A 19,813-nucleotide genomic window follows, 5' to 3' on the forward strand; every position below is an offset into this window, starting at 1 on the left:
CCCAAGGGGTGACACGAGATGCTCGGGAGACCGTGGGGGCAGCCGGGGCCACACAATGAGCTCAGTTCTGCCACCTGGCATCGTCCCATGAGCAAGTGCCCCAAGGGAGGGATCCCGGGGGACCCCCGGTCTGAGGACTCGCTGGGTAGCTGTCACGGGGCCAGGCCAGGTGTCCAGGAGCGCAGGCTGAGGCCCTGGCAGGTGGGACGCTGGGGTGGGGTACGGGAGGCAGAATTCCACTTAGGGACAAGGTATGAGGGGTGAGAAAGCCTCAGGCCCAGACACACCTGCTCAGTCCAGATGAAGGGGCAGGAGGTGGGGAAGGGGGCGGAGCCATGCGTTGGCTAAGACCGAGGCAGGTAGGTTATCAGGTGGGAAGGCCTCAGGCCAACACATGGGAGGGGCGGAGACCACCAAACTCTAGAAGACACATCTGACAGAGGGCAGGCTGTGGGCACAGTGGACTAGGTCTGGGGTTCGGGATGGGGCCTGGTCGGCACCAGCTGGGGCCACCCTGGATGGACCACAGGCCTGAATGTGTCTGATGCAGCCCAAGGACTCAGATGGAGTCCAGGGCATCACGCAAGAGGGACTGTCAGGCTAGGGGACAGCAACGTGACAGTCTGGCCTGCTCTGCCCAGGACCTGCTCAGTTTTAGCCCTGAAGTCCTATATGGTGAACCTCCCCGGGTCCCACAGTGACTCCAGTGTCGGCCGGGCCATGGGGGCAAAAGATCACGGCCGAGACCCAAAGCTGTGTCTCTGGCTCAGGGCAGAAGCTCCAGGCTCAGCCCCTGCAGACAGGCCCCACCTCCCTCCCTTCCCACCAGATGGTCAACCACCACCCGGCTAAAAGCAACCAACCCCCATCACGGGCACTGACAGGCTAGTGATCTAATAGCATCTTTTCAAACATCAGTAAAGTAAACCAAAAAGTGTACAAGCTGAAAACATTCCCAAGCCGGACAGGAGTGATGGCTGCGCGGCACTGAGAGCGCCCCAAATGCCACTGGACTGTCCACTTCGTGACGGCTAGGTTGCTGGATTTTATGTCCAGTAACTGGTCCTGCGGGCACGCATACACGGTACACAAGACCGTGCTCAGAAATCACAAGCTCGGGTTTAACTGGGTTATTAGCTGGCAGCACTAGAGGCTTCCTCCCTAAAAGGACCTGTTACGCCAACCCCGGGAACATTATCGGACAGCACCCACCGACAGGGATCGCGCACACGTGACCTTGTGAAACAAAACAACGGAAAGGCCACACCGAGAAGCTCCTCTCGCCGCCGCGGTTCCTCCCAGCACTTTCCATGGCCACGTCACTCCCCGTGCTCTTCAGCTCTGTTCTCTCCACCCCTCGCCAGTTTGCACAGTGTTTAAAAACAACTCTCAGGGGCTCCCCTGGTGGAGCAGTGGTTGAGAGTCCGCCTGCCGACGCAGGGGACGCAGGTTCGTGCCCCGGTCCGGGAGGATTCCACATGCCGCGGAGCGGCTGGGCCCGTGAGCTGTGGCCACTGAGCCTGTGCGTCCGGAGCCTGTGCTCCGCAACGGGAGAGGCCACAGCAGTGAGAGGCCCGCGTACCGCAAAAAAAAAAAACAACTCTCAGGACAGGGGCCACACCCCAGGGCTGCGACAGGAAGCTGTGGCCCAGCTACACGTCACAGTGCCTCCCTACTGCCCCAGAGCACCTGCCGCCGACCCACCGAATCCTACTCAAACCCGTGTCCCGGCTGGGTGAGCCAGGAGACGCCCTTTTTGGTTTTTAAGCGGGAGTTAGAAGGGAAAGACCCCGAGGCTGGGGTCATCAGCTCCAGAGAACGCAGACGCAGAGACTCACTGGTTCCGGGGAAGCAGGATGGAGGGCGTCCTGACGGAGGGGTCACTACAGAGAGGGAAAAAGACCCCCCCCGCCGGGTTCCCCAGCTACAGAGAAAGGAGCTGCCACACACCAGTTTGGCCCCTGAAGGAGCTTGGTCAGCTCCACACTGTCCCAAATTCACTTTTGGTTCTAAAAATGCCAGATTGATGAGTGACAGAAACAAAGGGAGGGAAAGCAGGGATCCTGCAGCAAACACAATGGCTTTCCCAGGCCAGACCGGGGGCTTGGACAGCTGTCCCAACCCTGAAGCCCTCAGCTTCCTGCCTTCGGGGTCACCTCCGCCTGGTTTTCCCCAAAAACTGAGTTCATGTAGCACTTGTCATTTTCTACTTAGCAGCAAGTGGCGCTGTCTGGGTCCAGAACCGCTGCCCCCCCCGCAATCCCGCTTCCTTGGACATATCTGTTCTACAGTGAGATGCCCTTGCACACGCGCCGTAACTCTCCGCACCCACGTACACACACACACACACACACACACACACACACACACACACAGAGGCGCACATGCACACACCCCTGACCTCCGATGGCCACGTGCCGGATGCACAGGAAATCTCTCAGAACAATAAAGCTTAATATTTTCCATTCTCTCTTCTTTGAAGATTCGGGGGAACTTTCAATTACACATTAGAGAATTTTCCATGCTTAGAAGAGAGGATGAATCGAAAAGGCGACTCCTACAGTCGGGTCCCAGGGCAACAAATCACAAAAGGCAAAGCAGGGTGAGCTGTCATCTTAAAAACATGCTTACCTGCCCTCACACCGACCTTTTGTTCACTACACATCTGGAGGCATGCGCACGTCCACTAAGCCCAAAGGCCACTATGATTTCCTAAGTGAGTAGAGAGTTAGGAGCCTGTGTGATCACAACCGACAGGAAACCTCATCTGGTGTGATATTCAGTCTAATTAGAGGAGCCTGAGGGGAAGAAGGAAAAGGGGAGGATCCTGATGGGTCACTGCCATAAGGGAGACCCTGCTGTGTTTCAGGTGGTCAGGTGGGCAAACCGTGGGTTCCACTGGGAAAGCAGAACTCCATCACCCGATTTAACAGAAAGAAATCAGTTATGTGCCCGAGCACGCAGGGGGGTGCTATAGTGGGTTGAATCATGTCCCCCAAAAAGATACATCCAAGTCCCAAACGCCGGTACCTGTGAACGTGACCTGATTTGGAAGTAGGGTCTCTGCGGATGTGATAAAGATATAAATTAAGATGAAGTCGTAGAGGAGTGGAATGGGCCCTCAACTCAGTAGGACTGGAGGGACTTCCCTGGCAGTCCAGTGGTTAGGACTCTGCGCTTCCACTATGGGGGGCGCTCGGGTTTGAGCCCTGGTCGGGGAACTAAGATCCTGCATGCCACACAGCGCGGCCAAAAAACAAAACTCAGTAGGACTGGAGTTCTTATGAGCCAGGAGAAGATGTCGAGACACGCAGGGAGGGGCCAGGTGATAACCGAGGCAAGCAGGCCAGGGTGATGCGGCTGCAGCCCGAGGATCCTGGCAACCCCCAGAAGAGGCAGGAAGCCCTCCAGCTTCAGAGGGAGCACCTGCCGATACCTTGATTTCTCGGACCTGTGGCCTCCGGACCGTGAGAGAATGAATGTCCGCTGTTTGAAGGCACCAGATACAGCAGCCCCCGAAGCTGACGCAGCAAGTCTGTAACCTTGAAGGATTGGTCCTAACAGAATCGGCCGAGGGCTTCCCTGGTGGTGCAGTGGTTGAGAGTCCGCCTGCCGACACAGGGGACACGGGTTCATGCCCCGGTCTGGGAAGATCCCACATGCCGCGGAGCGGCTGGGCCCGTGAGCCATGGCTGCTGATCCACAACTCAAATCCTCTGTGCGCAGCCCAGGCAAAGCTCGAGGGAACCAAGAGGCAGCAGAAGTGCCCAGTGGGGAACCTCACACAGAATGGCCCAGAGCAACCCCAAGACGCCGCCAGCATCTCTGCCCCGGCCCAGACCTTGGAGGGGCAAGGGCTTCCCAGGGGCTGGGAGGGGAGGGGAGGGGGAGCGACCCTAATGGGTATGGGGTGTCCTCTGGAGGTGACAGAAACCGTTTAGAAAGAGACAGGTGGTGGCTGCACATCACTGTGAATGTACCCAATGCCACTGAATTGTCCACTTTGAAATGGCTTATGTTATGTGAATGTCATCTCAATAAAAATACAAAAGGAAAGATCATACCTAATTGCTTACACGTGTCAAAATGCCAACAAAAATACGCCTGGACCGGCACACGTGCCAAGCTGTACTGTACCCGGGACTCGGTCCTGATGGGGGGAGGTGCCAAATGACAGGGTGAGGCTGGGGACAGCAGAACCTGACCTGCACGCGGGAGGGGCAGCAGTGTCCCCGCCCCTCCGCTGGCCTCCTCCCATGCAGCTGGGGACACCCGGGCACCCAGGGACCCTTCTTCTCATCCTGGGCCTTAAAGGTGAGGTACATTTTCATCTTTGCGGCTTCTAATATACAGTTAAACACCAAACAGATTTTACTCACGTACCAGACCCCAAATTTATATTAACGTACCTGCCCCTTTTGCTGTGAACGATGTCAAGCCACAGGCTGAACTCAGAAACACAAAGAATGAGACACCCGGGCTCTGCAGAAGGGGCCATCACAACCCAGGACAAGACAAAAGGGATCAGGGCGCAGGTCTCGGGGTGGGGGTGGGGGGAACCACAAGGCAAAGGCACCTGCTTCCACTTGTCCAGCACCTGAGTGGCCGGAACAGTTTTGCTTTGTTGGCATTTTCTTAACTGCGGTAAAATGCACGTCAAGTTTAACACCGTAGTCATTTTTAAGTGTACAGCTCAGCGGCATTAAATACGTTACTGTGCCACCATCACCCCCCAGCCATCTCCACGGCTCTTTTCATCCAGCAAAACTGAAACTTTATACCCATCCAACAAACTTTATACCCATCAAACAAACACCCCCCCCCCCAATTCCCTCTTCCCCAGCCCTGGTAACGTCCATTCTACTTTCTATCTCTACGAATGTGACTACCCCAGCAACCTCAACTAATCCTACGATATTCGTCCTCCTGTGTCTGGCTTATTTCAATGAGCACAATGTTCTCAAGGTCCATCCACGTGGTAGCCTGTGTCAGAAATTCCTTCCTTCTTAAGGCTGAATAATATTCCGTGGTATGTGGAGACCACTTCTGCTCATCCGTTCATCCCTCAGTGGACACTTGGGTTGCTTCCACCTTTGGCTACCGTGAATCGTGCTGCTATGAACGCGGGTGTGCAAATATCTGTTTAAGTCCCTGCTTTTACTTCTTTTGGGTGTATGTCCAGAAGCGGAATTCCTGGATCCTGTGGCAATTCTATGTTTAACTTTCTGAGGAACCACCCCACTGTTTTGCACAGCAGCTGCACCATTTCACATTCCCAATAGGGCACAAGGGCTCCGATTCCTCCACACCCTTGTCAACGCCTGCTACTTTCTGCTTTGCTTTGTCTTCGTAACGGCCATCCTAAAGGTCTGAGGTGGTGTCCCACCGTGGCTCTGATGTGCGTTTTCCTGGTGATCAGTGGTGGTGAGCATCTTTTGCCTTTGGACCATCCGGCTCTCTTCTTGGGAGAAATGTCTATCATGTCCTTTGCCCGTTGTGTAATCTGGTTGGTTGTTTCTCTGCTGTTGAGTTGCAGGAGTTCTTTACATGTTCTGGATAATATTCCCTTATCAGATACTGGATATGAAAGTATTTCGTAACAGCTTTTAAACGTGATCATTTCTCAGCACCTGCACGGTACATGGCAAGAAAGAGGTTTCCCAACTCACAGCCCAGGCTGGACCCTTCACTTACAGAATGATACAGGGTAGGAGTCGAGAGGAGGGTCCTGGGCAATGACCCCACCCCCACCCCCATGGGGCACCAAGGCCCAGAGAGGGCCATCCGGACCAGTGTCAGCAATCAGCACGAGGGCATGCCACCCGGGCTTCCTCGCCAGTGGAACCTCCCTCATGCTCCCCCCAATACTGGAGATGGGTCACAACACAGAAGGACGGCTGCTGGGAGGGTGGCCGCACTTGGCCTTTTCCAACGCAGGGCTGCACAGAAGCTGAACTACTTCACGCTGTGGAAACGGTCCTGCAACAATCAACTCACAGGGACCTCCCTGGTGGTCCAGTGGTTAGGACTCTGCGCTTCCACCACGAGGGGCAAGGGTCTGATACCTGGTCAGGGAACTAAGATCCTGCCAGCCACAAGGAGCGGCCAAAAAAAAAAAAACCAACTCACTGATAAAAGTATATTGCCTGGCAAGAAAGCTCTTATCTCCAAATGCTTACAGAGCATATGACTACTTGCTGTTAGCTTGCCTTAATGAAGTATAATTTAGAGTGGGTATTTTGAAAATCCTAAAAAGCTAAGAAAGCTACAGACCCAGCAGTAAAGACAGGTTATAAGAAATGAGAGAAAACTCTTGATTGACAGATGGAGGGAAAGTGGGAGGGAAAGAGGTAAGGCTGGCAGGAGGCTCCCTGAATCTGTGCTCCTGGAGCCGGAAGGCGCCCCGAGGGCACATCAGACAGCTGCTCTGTGTGGGCTCATCCGTGCCCACCTCCCCTGCCTGTGGCTCTGACCCCTGCACTGGCTCTGGCTCCTCCCTGCAGCTGGTGCACACCGGTCCTGCACTCCACACTTTCCTGTGACACAGCTCCACCACAGAAGACCCCATAGAGACTTGGGCACAGCTCCCCAGGACCCCCTGCTTCCCCACCCTGCTCATCCGAGGGAGGGGGGAAGGGCCGAATGCTCCCGTGGAATCAGGCCTGATGCACACACGGCCCTCAGCCCTCCTGTTCTGGGCAATGTGGTCACTCGCACCAAGCTTCCATCCTCAGAACCCCCAAACCTGGGCTCCCCCTTCCAGGGCTCAGCCATTGGCCGAAGGTGGGGATTGAAGGGGGTGGTCACCACAGTAGTTAGAGCGCTCAGACACCAGGGTCTGGGCCCGGCCCTCCCCACCACCAGCTCACCGGCCTCAGTCTCTCCGCTGCGAAATGAGGGTTCTCTGAGACCCCAGAGAGATGACGCAGGCAGAGCCCAAGCACACAAGCCGGAACAGCGTGGTGGCCGTGCTCTCACGTGACCAGCCCAGGTGCCCTGTCCGGCTCTGAGGCCAGCCTCCTGCACCGTGGGCCGCCTGGTCCTCGAGGGCCAGGCACTGACCCCGGACCGTGAAGCCACAGCAAAGAGGAGGAAGGGGGCCCGGCCAGGGAGGGGAGCGGTTAGGGAGGGGGACCATAACCCCCCAGCTCCCCAGAGACAGCACAAGGCATTTGGGGACCCGGAAGTGTCCACCCTTTCAGGAAACGTGACGACAGATGAGGGGCGGGGCAGCCCATCTCAGGTTCCTGCCTAGAAAATGGAGGCACTGTCACCTCGCCCACAAGATTCATGGAGAAAGGACACCAGCTCACCTGCTCACCTGAAGTTCACCTGCACCGGCAGCTCCAACGGAAAAGCACGTGGAAAGGTGCCCACAAGGCCACTCCCTGCAGCCTCAGCTGCCGCCCTGCCAGGCGCTGAGGATCTGACATAGCGGCGTCCGCCGGCCAAGGGCTAGCACGATGCCCCTTCCACGGGGCCCCCCATCCTCCGTGCGTTCCCAAACCCTGCACAAGGCCCCCAGCTCCGAGGGACCCCCTGTGTTGGCCCACATGCCCTCCACCACGACGGCAAAGGTTAAAACCCAGTAGCGCAGGGGCTTCCCTGGTGGCGCAGTGGTTGGGAGTCCGCCTGCCGATGCAGGGGATACGGGTTCATGTCCCGGTTGAACCCCGGTCCGGGAAGATCCCACATGCCGCGTAGCGGCTGGGCCCGTGAGCCATGGCTGCTGAGCCTGCGAGTCCGGAGCCTGTGCTCCACAACGGGAGAGGCCACAGCAGTGAGGGGCCCGCCTACCGCAAAAAACAACAACAACAACAAAAAACCCAGTAGTGCAGTGGGTGGAAGGCAAGGTTATTGTAACATAGTTTGCCTTTAAAGTAGTTGTTAAACCATGTGTGGGTCTGTTCGCGTGTAGACATGCGTACATGTGTACCTGTGTATATGTGTACACGTGCGTGTCTGTGTGTTTAAGAAAAAACCATGGCCTTTATCCAGGACATCAAGAGACACTCAACAGAGGGATGAAAATGATAAAGCCTCCTGTTGGGCTTCTCCCAGCTTCGGAATGTTGACGCCCAAACAGGTGATGAGCCAGGTAGCCGCAAGTTCTTACCTGAAGCAAAAGCGGAACTCAGCCATTGGAGTTCTCCTGAAAACAGCCCATTCCTTCCACCCGGTGCCAAGCCCCCAGCCAAGCGTGGAAGGAACTGAGAGTGGCCTGTCCTCCGCACAGGCCCCCTCCCCCCCGCATCTGTCCTCTAAGTGAAGGCAGAAGAGGAGCCCTTGGCCTTGGCACGTGGCCCCTCCCCCCGGACCCCTCTGGATCATTCCATAAATTATCCACAGGTTTGCTGACACCTACTGTGTGCCCTGTGTGCCTCAGGCCTACAGGGCAAAGCAGAGGGGGGCCCGTTGTCCCCAAGAACAAAAGGCTACTTCCCTCTGTCCACCACAACCTGGGTCCCTAACCCGAGTTACCCCGGTTACCCCTACAAAACAAACATGCAGAAAGGAAGAGGGTTATTTGCTACCCCTCCTCCACCCAATATCCAAGAAGGGCTTTGATAAGAACCTACGTGCTCAGGTTAGAGAAGAAGAAAAAACCGAAAACTATTTTCCCCCAAGGCTGTGAGTTGAAAAGAATCAAGCCGATCTTCAGAATATTTTCCGCACTCTCTGCCCTCCTTGATAAAATCTATTTCTGTCTGCATGCAAGTGCCGGCGGCCCAGCCAGACTACACGTCCCGGGGGGCACAGACTCTGCTACCAGGGCCCCGGCACCCATCCTCCCACCCACCTGGTTCCTTAACGGGTTTCTGCTCCCAGGTGTCCAAATGGACAGGTGCGTGCAGCAGCCCACACCAAAGTGGACTTTCAACAGTGACACCAGGTTCTGGACAGACTTGTGGCATCACCAACACCAGTCGCTTTTCCAGGTATGATATCAGTGCCACCCCTCCTTCCGCAGGGCTCATGTGGCTGCAACGTTTCCCGGATTTAAGAAAAACAGTCTCTCTGTCGCCCTCATTGGTACGTGGGGACAGATGGAGACCTCATGTCACCAGGTAGGCAGTGCTGAGATGGGGACAGCTGGGTCCTTGTGAGTCAGGTCACCTGTGGCCTTCAGCCCCTGCCCATCGCCCCTTGCACTCCTGTTCCCGCATCAGGGGTCCCGTGACTCAAAGAGAAGCGGACGCTGCCGTCCCCGCCCCGACTCCTGCAGCCCCATCGACACTCAGCTTGGTCACAGCAGGCCTTTGACTGCCACTGAGGCCTATCCCCCCAGTCCAGCGCCCCCCAAAGGTGCCAGAGCCTGGGACAGATGAACACCTGCGCAAGCAGCAGCGTTGCAGGACGGGCCAGGACGGCTGTGCACGTTAACTGGTCAACCCCTCTTGACTGTCAACTCTGCCTGGGTCCCCATGGCCATCCCACCTTCCCTCTGAGCTTCCCCCACACCCGGCCACTCAGTCCTCTGCTCCTCAAGCCCCACAACACCCCGGCTCTCACGGAGACCATCAAGGACCTCCCTTTGGCCAACCCAATCACACCTCTGTCCTGAGGCTCCCTGAACACTGGTGACCCCCTTCAGGCCCTCACACTCCCTCAGCCTCCAGGGCCTCGGACCCTTGGTTTTGTCCTCCTGCGGGTGGCTATTCCAGCTCCAGCTCTCATGCAGGTCCAGCCTGCCTGGGCGCCCCCAGGCTGCACCTGACCCATGTCCCCATCACAGGGGTCCTCTGCCCAAGTGCCCTCCACCCCTGCGGCCATGATGGTCCTCTCTGTCACCCAGGAGGCCACGCTCACCACCTCTGGCTGTGGCCCCAGCTGGTCTCGCCTGCCCAGACCCGTACGTCCAACCGTCTTCACGACAAGGTCAAAGGTGCCCAGCTGCACGGGGTCCACAGTGGCCTCAGGGTCCTCCCCTGGTGCACGCACATCCTCACCCCATGTTCATCTGCATGTTCCCAAAAGCACAGCCTGAGAGAACACAGCTTGGAAGCCGCCATCCCAGGTTCAAATCCCAAAGCTGCCTACACAAGCCGGGCGCCCTGGACGCGGGGTCGAGCCTCTGGGGGCCCTGGTCTGCTCCTCGATGAGACGATACCTTCCACCGATGAGGCTGCTGCGGAAGCAGACAGGTAGCACAGGGTCGGGGTGCGGGGGTAGTGGGGGAGGGTCCTAGCACGAGGAGCACGTGGGCTGATCAACCCGACCCTCACCTCCACATCTCACCATCTAACCCCCCAAATCCCCTCCATCCACCCACCCCCCTCAGCAGCTCAGCTGCGGGGGAGGGGATTCAGCTGGCGGGAAGGCATATCACACTCACCTTGGCACAGGGGAGTCCCCAGCCCACGCTCCCCTTGAATTCACTTCCCTGTTTATCGACTGTCCCCACCCAACCTCCCTCTCCAGGGCCTGGCACACAGTAGGCCTGGCACAGAGTAGGCGCTCGATAAACAAACACTCCCTTGTTTCTGAGCCAGTGTTTCTGAAAGTATATTACCAAGTGACTACCTCCAGATACTAAAGCGCTGAGACAGTTAACTAGCTTCCCAAAGTACCTAACTCTTCCGGGGTAAGTTACGTTACTGGAGAATCCAGCTCGACGACTGACGTGGTTTAAGCTGGTCTGACCCTTTTCCACAGGGTAAGATTCAGCAGAGTAGCAGAATGTTTGCCTCCAGACGCTGCCTGGTACGATGCCCACGTCCCTGCTTCCTCGTTGGCCATCACAGTCCCTACGATATCCTGTATTTAACTCAGCAAACATTTTTTAAAACTTTATCAAGCCTGGACGCTTTATCCCATTGAGTCCCCACCAGAGTAAACGGATAAAAGTTATTCAATCTTGTTATTTCACGACTTCCAGTATTTTCTGACACGTCTGAATGACTCATGGCCCCATTTTTACCCCGCAAAATGCTACTTTTCCCACTCCCACTGGCCCACATGCCCACAAGCACGAGGTCGTTTTCCACCAAATGCCGCGTTCCATGATGTGCAGCTCACGGCTGGACACCCACAGGGACACACACGTTCAAGCTGAATTTAAAAGGCCCATGTTACTAAATGACCAACATCTAGAAAAACTACCTAAGGGACTCCACATGTGACAGTCCCGTTGGGTTATCAGCCACGCTGCTCTCTAAAATGCAAACACGGCTCTTATAAACATTCAGAGTACAAAAGCCCCTACCGTAGAATTTTAAATCTCATTCAAAAACTGTCCCATGTAGGGACTTCCCTGGTGCTGCAGTGGTTAAGAATCCGCCCGCCAATGCAGGGGACACAGGTTCGAGCCCTAGTCCGGGAAGATCCCACATGCCCCGGAGCAACTAAACCCGTGAGCCACAACTACTGTGCCTGCACTCTAGAGCCCGTGAGCCACAACTACTGAGCCTACGTGTCACAACTACTGAAGCCCGTGCACCTAGAGTCTGTGCTCGGCAACAAGAGAAGCCACCGCAAGGAGAAGCCCACACACCACAACGAAGAGTCGTCCCCGCTCGACACAACTAGAGAAAAGCCCGTGCGCAGCAACGAAGACCCAATACAACCAGAAATAAATTTTAAAATTAAAAAAAAAAAAACTGTCACATATAAAACAAACACCACGTATCACTGGCTGTTATCTAAAAACGGGAGCAATTTGAACGTGACTATACGCAGAATTCAGAAAATGTTCAGTGTTTTGTCCTTGGTGGGCTACATAAAACCATCAACACTACCTGCTCCCAGTCCAATGACTGTACTAACGCCCCCATCCAGGCAAAAGGAGCTGCCCTCCTCCCAAGCATGTCCATCTTGGGTACCACATACCCCATCCCCCTCCCCGACCCCACCACCCCCGCCCCGGTCCCCACAATCCTGTGCACCTTCCCAGCGGCTCCATTTCTGGAGGCACCCAGCCCTTCCTGGCATGGCTTCCACAAAACCTAGTGGACAGCTGGGCTCTTCTTTTTATTTATTTATTTATTTATTTATTTATTTATTTATTTTTGGTTGCGTCGTGTCTTTGTTGCTGCGCGCGGGCTTTCTCTAGTTGTGGCGAGTGGGGGCTACTCTTCATTGCGGTGTGCGGGCTTCTCATTGTAGTCACTTCTCTTGATGCAGAGCACAGGCTCTAGACGCACGGGCTTCAGTAGTTGTGACACACCGGCTCTGTAGTTGTGGCTCGCGGGCTGTAGAGCGCAGGCTCAGTAGTTGTGGTGCACAGGCTTAGTTGCTCTGCAGCATGTGGGATCTTCCTGGACTAGGGCTCGAGTCCACGTCCCCTACATTGGCAGGAGGATTCTTAACCACTGCGCCACTAGGGAAGACCCATGGGCTCTGCTTTCCAGCACCTCGAGTGCAGTAATAATGCGCTAGAGGCCACAGGGTATGGCTGTAAACCCGGGGAAGCCAATCACACTTCACTGAAAATAGCTTGTGAGTTTGAAACCACAGCTTTCCCCACTGTTTCTTTTAAAAAACCTAGGAATCCAAGTCTGGTTAATTCAAAGGCTGACCTTTTTGCTTTGCTGTTGGGAATTACATATTTTATAGTTCTATAGTTTATAATATTTTTTTCTTTGAAGCATTAAATAGTCGTCAAATGGTCAGAGGGTTGTATAGGACCCCAAGGCGCCTACTTAATCCAGGGCAAGGATTCGGCCCTGAAACAATTCAGCTTAGCAACTAATTCCTCAAAACTTTTCTCTTCTGGTGGCGCAGTCGTTAAGAATCTGCCTGCCAATGCAGGGGACACGGGTTCAATCCCTGGCCCAGGAAGATCCCACATGCCGCAGAGCAACTAAGCCCGTGCACCACAACTACTGAGCCCACATGCCAGAACTAGTGAAGCCCACGCACCTAGAGCCCGCGCTCTGCAACAAGAGAAGCCACTGCAATGAGAAGCCCGTGCACCGCAACGAAGAGTAGCCCCTGCTCACCAAAGCTAGAGAAAGCCCGCGTGCAGTAACAAAGACCCAACACAGCCAAAAATAAATAAATTTATATTTTAAAGAAGTAACTAAAATGAAATACAATTTAAAAAAAAAACAAAACAGGGCTTCCCTGGTGGCGCAGTGGTTGAGTCCACCTGCCGATGCAGGGAACATGGGTTTGTGCCCTGGTCCGGGAAGATCCCACATGCCGCAGAGCGGCCGGGCCCGTGAGCCATGCCCGCTGGGCCTGCGCTTCCGGAGCCTGTGCTCTGCAGCGGGAGAGACCACAACAGTGAGAGGCCCGCGTACAGAAAAAAAACAAAAACAAAAACAAAACTCTTCTCTCAGGTGAGAGGGGAGTGTGAAGCGCCAGCTTGTTTTGCTTAGATCTGGGTGGACGCCTGGTGCCTCTGCTTGCCGGCTATGTGACCCTGAGGAAGTGACGTAACACCTCTGAGCCTCAGTCTCTTCATCTGTACAATGGGCAGCCACCGAACGCCACTCACTTCCCAGGTACCAGAAGAATAAGTGATGGTGTAGGTAAAAGAGTTTACAAAACTGCTTGATAACCAGGCAGAACCCAGTACAAGGTGATCATCACCATCTGGGAGGGTGGACATGAGGCCCCAGTGCCTGACTGACACGAGGGTACGTCACAAGGGCTGGAAGCCCAAACTGGATCACTGGGACAATTACATCATAGCATGGAGCACCCAACCCACCTTCAACTGTGGTCCTGGCTGTGGTTCCACCCGGTAGGCAAGATGGCCCTCAGTAACTAACCTCTTTTGAACAAAATCCATCTTAAACCCTTTATCCAGCTATCATAGGGGAGGCCACATTCCTGATGTTTCAGACACACAAAACATCCCTGCTCCCGGCATGCACCCATTCCCGCTAGAGCACCATAGCCCTTGTAAATTCAAAACCCTATGATGTTGCCAAGTCTTTTTTTTTTTTTTTTTTTTTTTTGGCTGCGTTAGGTCTTCGTTGCTGCGCGCAGGCTTTCTCTAGTTGAGGCAAGCAGGGGCTTCTCTTGTTGCAAAGCATGGGCTCTAGGCGCTCGGGCTCAGTAGTTGTGACTCTAGGGGCTCAGCAGTAGTGGCTCACGGGCTCTAGAGCGCAGGCTCAGTAGTTGAGGTACACAGGTTTAGTTGCTCCGTGGCATGTGGGATCTTCCCGGACCAGGGATCAAACCCGTGTCCCCTGCACTGGCAGGTGGATTCTTAACCACTGCACCACCAGGGAAGTACCCCCCAAGTCATTTTTATATAGGCTAAATTTTCCATCCACTCTGCTTTATCTAGCAGGTAAAGCAGTACAGGGGGATAAAGAAAGAGAAAATGCAAATGGAAATTTGTGAAAGAGACCTTTTTTCAAAATTGTTGCTGCTCGGAAAATCCATAACCCTGGTTGACAATTCTCCTTAAAGGCCTATCCGTATTCTCTACACACATTCACAACTTCACAAAAGCCACAATATTCACCTACAGACAGACTAGGCTGACAACATCAATGTTGCAGTATCCCATGGCCTCAAAACTGGACCTGTACGTTCCAGATTTTATAAGCAAACTGGAAACTCTTTGCTACCCAATCCTTAGTAAATAAAGAATTACAGCCAAATGCGGAAACAAAATAAATCAGAAAATTAACTTTTTAATTTTTCCAGGGCTCCCATGGGTATGCTGTATTGTAATAATTTATTGTTTAAACAATTCATCTGAAACATTGACTCAACCCACAGATCCTAACCTTTCTTGGTGATAGTTTGGTCTCCTAATTAAGGTCACCTGCCTGCAGGAGTCACTGAGGGTCTCTTTACTGTTCCCCAATCCACCCCCTGGCCCGGCCAAATCCTTCTCTCTCTCTTCCGTGCCCTCCTGTTTGTCCCCCTCTCTGGCCCCGCAGCTCCACCTGACACAGGGAGGTCAGCAGCGTGGAGGACCCACCCCTGACTGCCTGGGTCTGGCTGGCTGAGCTGAGACATCCTCCCTCCAGCCCAGAGCGGGCAAGCAGGGTTCCCACACTGGCTCCACCACCAACCCAGGCAGGCCTCTAAGTAACAACCAAATTACAAGTCCACGTCCAGGAGCTGAAGCCAAGATCAAACGAGGCTGCGCTTTCAAAGAGCTCCCACACAGGTGAGCACACTTAAGCCCGACTGTTAAAACCTGGAGGAGACAGAAAAGACACACGAAAGGAACTAACTCCAGCTGTCTTGCAGGGTGACTCAAGGACCCATCCGGCAATTTCCAACGATCCCACCCAAGAACGAATTGGCACATGGGCGCACGGTGACCTCTGACCTTTCCAGACAGGCATGTGGCTGACTACATAGCATCACCAAGCCAACCAGACGCTCAGATAACCCCCGAGACCAGGTTTTCACAGCACAACTCGGGAGCCAGACCCTCTGAGAAAAGCCCAGGAAGCCCCGGTCTTGAACTTGAAAAAGCCCAGGCCTGCTCCCAGCAAAAACGCTGAGGGCAGCAGTGCGGTGCCCCTCTCACTCTCCCGGCCTGGTTGAGGAGCACGTCCTGGGCTAGCGGTATCCAACCATCCAACCGGAGGCCACAAATCCCCAGAGCTACCCGGGCCCTGCCTGACTGCGCCCCAGCAAGCCGGGCGGGCTCGGGGCAGGTCCCCGCAGCTCTCCAGGTGGCCCCGCGGAGCCCCCAGGGCCACTCACCAGAAACAGACACCTCCATGAGCGCCTCCAGAGGCCGGTTGTTGTTCAGGTCGGGGCTGAGCTGCAGCTCGCCCGAGGCGGGGTCCAGCAGCAGCAGCTGGAGCTCGTTGCCCTGCAGGAAGGTGTAGTTGAGGCTGTCCAAGAGGTCAGGGTCATGGGCCGGGATACGGCCAATCACACCAGTGGGGAAGCTGTTGGACTTATTGGTGACATAGTTGTTGAAGAGGATCTGGAAGTCCGGCAGCACCGGCGGGTTGTCGTTCTGGTCCACGAGGCGGATGCGCACCATGGCCCGACTCACCAGGGGGGCCGACGTGGCCTGCACCACGAGCACATACTCCCGCCGGGCTTCAAAGTCCAGCTCGACCAGGGCACGCAGGTCCCCACTCAGCAGGTCGAGCTGGAAGACCTCAGGCACGTTGCCTTCCACGATCTGGTACATGATCTGGGCGTTGGGGCCTTCGTCGGGGTCACTAGCTCGAATCCTCGCCACCACGGACCCCACCGGGCTGTTCTCCTCCACAAACAGCTCCAGCTCGTCCCTCTCAAACACCGGAGGGTTGTCGTTAATGTCCAAGACGGTCACCTGGATTTCCACGGAAGCGCTAAGGGGCACCGGGCTACCCCGGTCCACGGCCAGGGCACGAAGATTATACACGGCCACGTTCTCCCGGTCCAGCCGGCGCTGGGTGCGGATCACGCCAGATGTGGGCTCAATGTAGAAGTCCCCATCGCCGTCGTCGCCGCCCTGGAAGGTGTACAGCAGGCGGCCATTGGGGCCCGAGTCCCGATCCGTGGCCGAGACCTGGAGGACGCTGGTTGACGGGGGAGCATCCTCGAAGACGGAGCCCTGGTAAAATTCCCGCAGGAACCGCGGTACGTTGTCATTGGCGTCCAGGACGAGGATCTCCAGGGAGGTGGTGTCGGACTTCTGAGGGACACCGTTGTCCCGAGCTGTGATGCCCAGCGTGTAGGCGGCCTGGCTCTCGTAGTCCAGCTCTGTCACGGTGTAGATGGTGCCGGTGTCGGGGTCGATTCGGAACTGCGGCACGGGATCCTCCAGCACGTAGGTGATGCGGGCGTTCTCGCCGGTGTCCTCGTCGGTGGCGCTGATGGTGGCGATGGAGGTGCCCACGGGCCGGTCCTCGCTGACGCTCACGGTGTAGTGCGAGCTCTGGAAGACCGGCCGGTGGGTGTTGGCGTCGGTGACGTTGATGAAGACCTGCGCAGTGTGAGCGCGCATGCCGTCTGATGCGGTTACCGCCAGCACGTACTGCCGTTCCTGCTTGTAGTCCAGCGGCAGCGCCAGCGTGATGAGGCCGCCGCCGCTCTGGCTGCTGAGCGCAAAGCGGTTCCGCGTGTTGCCGCCGGTGAGCTGGTAGGTGATCACACTGTTAGCATCCCGGTCGAGGGCCCGCAGGGTCAGCACGCTGCTCCCCACGGCTGCGTCCTCGTTCAAACGCAGCTCGTACACGGGCTGCGTGAACATGGGGTCGTTGTCATTTACGTCTAGCACCGTGATGGCCACGCTGGCGGAGGAGCTCATGGGCGGCGAGCCGTGGTCCACCGCCTCCACCCCGAAGCTGTAATGCTCCAATTCCTCACGGTCCAGCTCCGCACACACGGTGATCCAGCCCGAGCTGTTGTGGATGTGGAAAGGGAAGTCCGCGGCCGAAGCGGGGTCTTGGGGCCCAGCACCGCCACTGCCCACGGAGGCCGAGGCGGTGTCCACCAGGCGGTAGCGCAAACGCGCGTTCTCACCCGCGTCTGCGTCCACCGCCTGAATGTGCAGAACCGAGTGGCCCAGAGGCACGTTCTCCAGCACGGCTGCCTGAAAGGGGCTGCTCACAAATATGGGGGCGTTGTCGTTCACGTCCAGCACCTGCACCGAGACCAGCCCCGAGGAGTTGATGAGTGGAGGCCGGCCCCCGTCCTGGGCCTTGATGCGCAGCGTGTACTCCCGGATGGCCTCGAAGTCCAGGGGGTTGATCACATCCAGGCTGCCGCTCAGCGAATGCAGGTAGAACTGCCCCTTGAGGTTCCCGCTGATGATGCTGTAGTGTATGGCCGCGTTCTGGCCCTGGTCCCGATCTGTGGCCTGCACTCGCAGCACGGGCGTGTTGACCGCCATGTCCTCGGGCACCTGGACCACATAGCGCTTCTCGCTGAACTGGGGGTAGTTGTCGTTCTCGTCCTCCACCACGATGTGCACGGTGGCAGTGGCACTGAGCGGGCCCGGGTTGCGGCCCTGGTCGTTGGCCTCCACCAGCAGCTGGTAGGAGGCCTCTTCCTCCCGGTCCACCACGGCCCGGGTGCGCACTACGCCCGAGCGCTCGTCGATCTCGAAGACACCACCCGCGCCCTCCAGCAGCCGGTAGCGCATATTGGCGTTGGAGGGCGCGTCGCCGTCGGTAGCGCGGATGGTCAGAACCTCGTAGCCCACCTCCAGGTTCTCGCGCACTCGCTCGCGGTACTCAGACTGCTCGAAGACCGGACTGTGGTCGTTGGTGTCGCTGACTGTGACGGTGAGGTAGGTGGCGGCCGAGCGCCGAGGCGAGCCGTGGTCCACAGCGCTCACTTTGAGTACGTGCGTGTCCTTGGTTTCGCGGTCCAGCGCGCGGGCGGTGCTCACCAAGCCCGTGTCGGAGTCGATGAGGAAGTAGCCATTGGAGCGCTCATCGAACAGCGCCTCCATCTGGTAGCTCAGGCGCCCCGCCTCGCCCTCGTCCGGGTCGTGCGCGCGCAGCTCGATGACCGCGGTGCCCGCCGGCTCGTTCTCAGGCACCGACACCTGGTAGCTGGGCAGCTGGAACTGCGGGGTAGTGCTGCCGCCAGCGCCCCGCCGGGCCCGCCGCGCCGCCCCCGCCCCGACCTGAGGCAGGCTTGGCGGCGACAGCGATGGGGAGGGTGTCCCCGAGGCCGCCTCCAGCGCCAGCTCCACCCGGATGGTGCCGGCCGCGCGCCGCAGGGCACAGAGCAGGCGCAGGCGGGCCGAGCCACCAGGCGGCAGGCAGACAGGGCGGCGTGGGCAACGGGACCCGGCGCGCGGCGGGCAGCCGCAGGCGGGGAAAGTGGTCAGGGCCTCGAGCGCCGAGTGCAGCGTGGCCCCGCCGCCGCCGCCGCCGGGTCCCGGGAAGCAGAACACCGCGCCGGGGCCAGGCACCGTGAGCACAGCCCGCGCGCGCAGCTCCGCGCCGGGAGCTCGCCCGCGCCGGGGCCGGGCGCTGCAACCGGGACCGTGCGCGCGTGCCCGCAAGCGGAGGCTCAGCGCCGTCTGGGCGCTACGGGCAGCCAGGCGGACATGCAGCGGCAGCGGGCGTCCCCCCAGGCGCGCGCAGCCCCGGAGCCCCGCGCCCGGCCCACGCCGCCGCCCCGCCAGCCGCCCGTCGCGGCTCACGTCCAGCAGCTCCCGCAGCGCTCGGGGCGTGAGCGCCGCGTCCAGCGCATAGGTCCAGCCGGGCCCGAGGGCGAAGGCGCGGGCCCCGCCGGGCACTCGCAACTCCCAGGCGGCCGCTCGAAGCCCCAGCACCGGTAGGGCGGCGACCGCAGCCAGGAGCAGCAGCGCAGGCAACACGGGCGGCGGCGGCGGCGGCGGCGCCATGGCCCGGAGCCCGAGCCCGAGCCGGGCGCCCGAGCACAATCCATGCACCCGGCGCGGCTCCGCATCCACCCGGCGCGGCCGGGGGGCGGCTCCCGCGCGGCCTGTGCCGGGCCCTCGGGGCGGCTCGCGCCCCGCCTCCCCGGGGGCCCTGGCGGGGACACCGGGGGCCGGGCTCCCGGTCTCCCCCGCAGCTTCCACTTCGAGAGCACTTTGCGAAAGTTTGCGAAGTTGGTTTCAAGATGGCTCCTCCGCGCGTCCCGGGAGGGCGCCGCGCATCAACCTGCGGTGGCGGCGGCTCTAGGTGGCTCCAGGTGGCTCCCGCGCTGGCTCGGCAGGGCGGCGTGGGAAGCAGGGCGGGCCCGGAGCGGGGCGAGGGCTGCGCTCCCGGAGCGGGCTGGGCCGCACCGCGCTGCTCAGACCCCGGCGGCCGGCTGCTGCCTGGGCGGTGCGCTCGGCCCGCGCCCCCAGCGCCCGCGCTCTCCCCGCCCCTGGCCAGGCCCGGCCCCGCCCCCGGCCCCGCCGCGTATTGTTCAAACCGGGGGGCCGGGGGGCCGGCCCGGAGGTGCGCGCCGGGGGAATCGCTAT

The 19,813-nt window shown here is 58.1% G+C and overlaps 1 protein-coding gene across 1 annotated transcript in view; it reads right to left on the bottom strand.

Moving 5' to 3' along the window:
• CELSR1 (cadherin EGF LAG seven-pass G-type receptor 1) overlaps positions 1-19,228 on the bottom strand; it is a gene marked incomplete at its 5' end in the record, with an annotated part of 146,642 nt that extends 127,414 nt beyond the window's left edge. The window contains one exon of the mRNA XM_082666424.1: positions 15,628-19,228. Coding sequence (XP_082522550.1) covers positions 15,628-19,228 — 3,601 coding nt within the window. The remainder of the gene's footprint in view (positions 1-15,627) is intronic.
• Positions 19,229-19,813: the final 585 nt, after the last annotated feature.

Source organism: Grampus griseus, assembly GCF_964374135.1.
Source record: "Grampus griseus genome assembly, chromosome: 11".
Taxonomy (NCBI): Eukaryota; Metazoa; Chordata; class Mammalia; order Artiodactyla; family Delphinidae; genus Grampus; species Grampus griseus.